At 39.3% G+C, this 3406-nt stretch overlaps 1 protein-coding gene across 1 annotated transcript; it reads left to right on the forward strand.

Annotated features, from left to right (window-relative positions):
- Positions 1-1176: 1176 nt before the first annotated feature.
- Positions 1177-1524, forward strand: LOC133258827 (large ribosomal subunit protein eL33-like; the record flags this gene model as incomplete). The annotated part of the gene is made up of 1 exon (XM_061435546.1): positions 1177-1524. A coding segment is annotated over one exon (348 nt), but the record flags the coding sequence as incomplete, so codon positions are not given.
- Between the last annotated feature and the right edge of the window lie 1882 nt (positions 1525-3406).

The following is a 3406-nucleotide window of genomic DNA, read 5'->3' on the forward strand; positions in this document are numbered from 1 at the left end:
GAAGAGAGAGGGAAGGAGGAAGAGAGAGAGAAGAAGAGAGCAAATGAAAGAGAGAGAACATACACGTACTAATAAATATTAGCTTGAAAAAGTCCTGTATTCGTATATATTGGGCCATTTTTTTTTTCAAATAAAAAAGGGAAAACTTCCACTGTTTGAGAGTGAAAGTAAGATAGAGAGAGAATACAAGATAAAGAGAGAATGAAAATATCACAAGTACCAGAATGTTTACTGTTACATTCTCCTGTTTGAATTTTGAAGCAGATTTCCAGAGTTTGTTTCTTGGTTGTATGTGTGTAGAAGAGCTATATTCTAAGACAGAAAAATAAGAGGAACTGGCCTCAGTACTCAGTGCCTGCATACCATTTATTTATTCATCAACTATTTATTGGGTATCTACCATGCCAGACACTGTCTATCAGTTATACAGAGATAAACAAGATTCAGTATTTACAACTTTGAAATCCAATTAGGTTTCAGAGAAACAAATATAATTCTCTCATAGATGATAAATTTAGCACATACAATGTTTCACATACTCTGCCAAGCACCTTATATTCATTTGTAAAGAAAATAGGATCGTATCTTCCTCATCGGTAAATAAGCTGGAGCCTTGGGAAGTTATTTAAACTTGCCCATCATTTCATCTGCTGAGGTCAGGCTTCTAATCACTTTATTGTGTATTTTTAAAGAACTATGTTTGAGCTGTTTTTATTTTTACAGAGGAAGTGAGAAACTCTTCCTGGAGTTGGAAGGAAGGAAGAAAACTTGTGGATGTTCTCCAGCACTGGTCATATTTTAGATGAGTCATAAAGGATGGGTGGATGGGGCAATGAGAAGAACATATTAATAGATGGAAGAACAGCAACATGAACAAATAACAGTTAGCTCAGGATGAAACACTGGGGAAACTGGGAAGGATGGGAAAGTCAGCATGATGCTAGTGAGCCTAACGTGTTGAGATGCTTGATAAGACATCAAAATTATTACAGAAGATGGCATCTTAGGACAAATTCCACAAAAGCAAATCCTGAGACAGGGATCCAGATGCAAGTGATTTATTAAGGAAACACCCTTAAGAGAAGTTAGGTGGATGAAGGAAGACAGAGAAGGGAAAGAGGTCAATCAATAGCTCATTTTAGTCTTTCAGCCATCTTGGACCCTGTGGAGGCCTGATGGGTTTCTAAAAGGAAACATAGAAGGCTGTGGTCCAAGGTGATTTTTGCTAGCTATGAGCAGGGTCTATGGAACCAGAGGGAGCACTCAGCTCTTCTGAAAACTGAAGGTGTGTGTGCTCGAGATGAAACTGAATGCTACTTAAGCAAGAGATGTGCTTGTGTGCACAAAGCAAAGAAGAACACAGTAACTACTGGTGGAAAATCTTACAAAACCAGAGTGATCTGGGGAAAGATAACTCAGGCTCATGGAAACAGTGGCATGGTTCAGGCCAAATTCCAAAGCAATTGTCCTGTTAGGGCCACTGGGCATAGAATCTGTGTGATGCGGTACCGTTCAAGGATTTAAACTAACTGAAAAGTAAATAAATGAAAGTGTGGATTTTTTCTTGGTTAAACAAACAAACTCACTTTCAGGTAAAATCCCAGTCTCAGCCTAATCCCATTGGAGAGCTCTGGAGCCGAAATTACATCTCAAAAGAAGTTATGTAGTACATAGTACTACATAGTACATAGTAGTACCTAGTAGTAGGTATAAATGTTTCTATATTTTTTTTAATTTCACAATGATCAGTGTTACTTACTTTGCTGAATACTCCAATATCCCTTACGTCCTATAAGTTAAATACTTTTCATTGTAGCAGCATCGAAAGTCAGCTAGCAAATGTGCTATCATGGCACAGCACCAAAGATTGCCGAGTACCTCACTGTGGTGCAGTTACAAATTGGTAGCCTACATACATGGCTGTAGGTGTATTCATAATGATGAAATCAGGTAAGTACACATAACCTCCCAGGCTGGAAAGGTGTGCTGATTCTCCCTTCACCCAGCAGCCCTAGCCTGCATGACCTCAGTAAGACTGGGAGAGCCTCATAGCTCCTCTGAGCAGTGCTCACCAGGCGCAGACTCTAGGGAAGCTATGTCCACGTCCCTGTTCTGGCATTGCAGCCATGGATGCTGTCACACTTGTAGCTTTTCTATAACCCAGCTTAGTCCGGTGGCCTCCTTTAAAAGACCTCCACTTGTTTAAATGTGTTTGTCAGTTATTTGGAGAGAAACACAGAGCTGTTAGGTTTTTAAGGGTTTGTTTTGCCTTTGCTGTAGTTTATTTTTTTAAATGGTACTTTATGAAAATACAGTCCTTTGGTTATCAGGATAAAAAAAGTAAAAAAAAAAAAATTCCAACTTTAAAAAGATGATTAGAAAGTGCTACATGCAAATAGATGGTCTCATTGTATTGAGTGTGTAATGTGGTTAAAAATGATCATTGTAGTGACACAGAGTTAATCCAGTTATTTGTAAGTTTTATTTCTGTTCATTGTAGAGACAATAAATTGGCTTGTCAGAAAAAAAAAAAAGAAGTTATGCTCACAGGCAAACAATCTAAGATTCTTACTCCCCCAGTAGGTCATTGGCTATGCCAGGGATATGATCTAACAGAGACTGCTAGTTCTGTGTGAAGACTGGTGAAGCAATTCCAATAGCCCAACGGTTGACCTCTGAAACCCAGTCTGCAAGACAAGCAGAAGCTGTAGAATGGGGGTAGAGAACATGACCAGAGCAAAACGGTGTCTGTTATAGGTGGTAATGCCCTAATTGTCATCAGAATGACATTTTTTAGAATTAAAATTGTCACTCAAATGACTTTAGAGTGACACTGACTCAGAGACCCTGAAATTCTTGAATTGAAAAACAGTAAAATCTTCAGACCAAAAATAGTCTATGAAGTTGTGAGAGCAACCAAGGCAGAGATGAGAGGCCCATAGAATTATAGATCAGGACAGAAATTCATAAGATGCGTAAATACAATCCAACCCAATGATGATTTGAAGATGAAGAAAGCATAACCGAGGAAATCACAACCAAGGAAATCACCATGCCCACAAAATTAGGGGCAGAGCCCAAACAGAGTATTTTTCCCTTGACTCAAACTTGAGTCCACTTGCTAGTCCACATCTGCAGTTTTGGAGAGGCATGATATTCAAACACCAATTTGGACCAGTAAGACAAAGGATTCTCCATCATTGAGACTTTAGATTTTCTAACCTCCCTTGTGGTTGGATGTAGCATGTGACTCAGTCCTGGGTTGTGATGTGATGTGCCTGGAAGCATCACTTCCAGGCTGCCTCATAGGCAAACACTCAGGAAGCCATCTGTGTTCTCTTTTTGTATCGGCTGGTCAAGTAATGAGGACTCAGAGGAAATAGAGATCAATGGACAAAATGGAAGG

The sequence above is a fragment of the Bos javanicus genome, chromosome 13 (assembly GCF_032452875.1).
Source record: "Bos javanicus breed banteng chromosome 13, ARS-OSU_banteng_1.0, whole genome shotgun sequence".
NCBI lineage: Eukaryota > Metazoa > Chordata > Mammalia > Artiodactyla > Bovidae > Bos > Bos javanicus.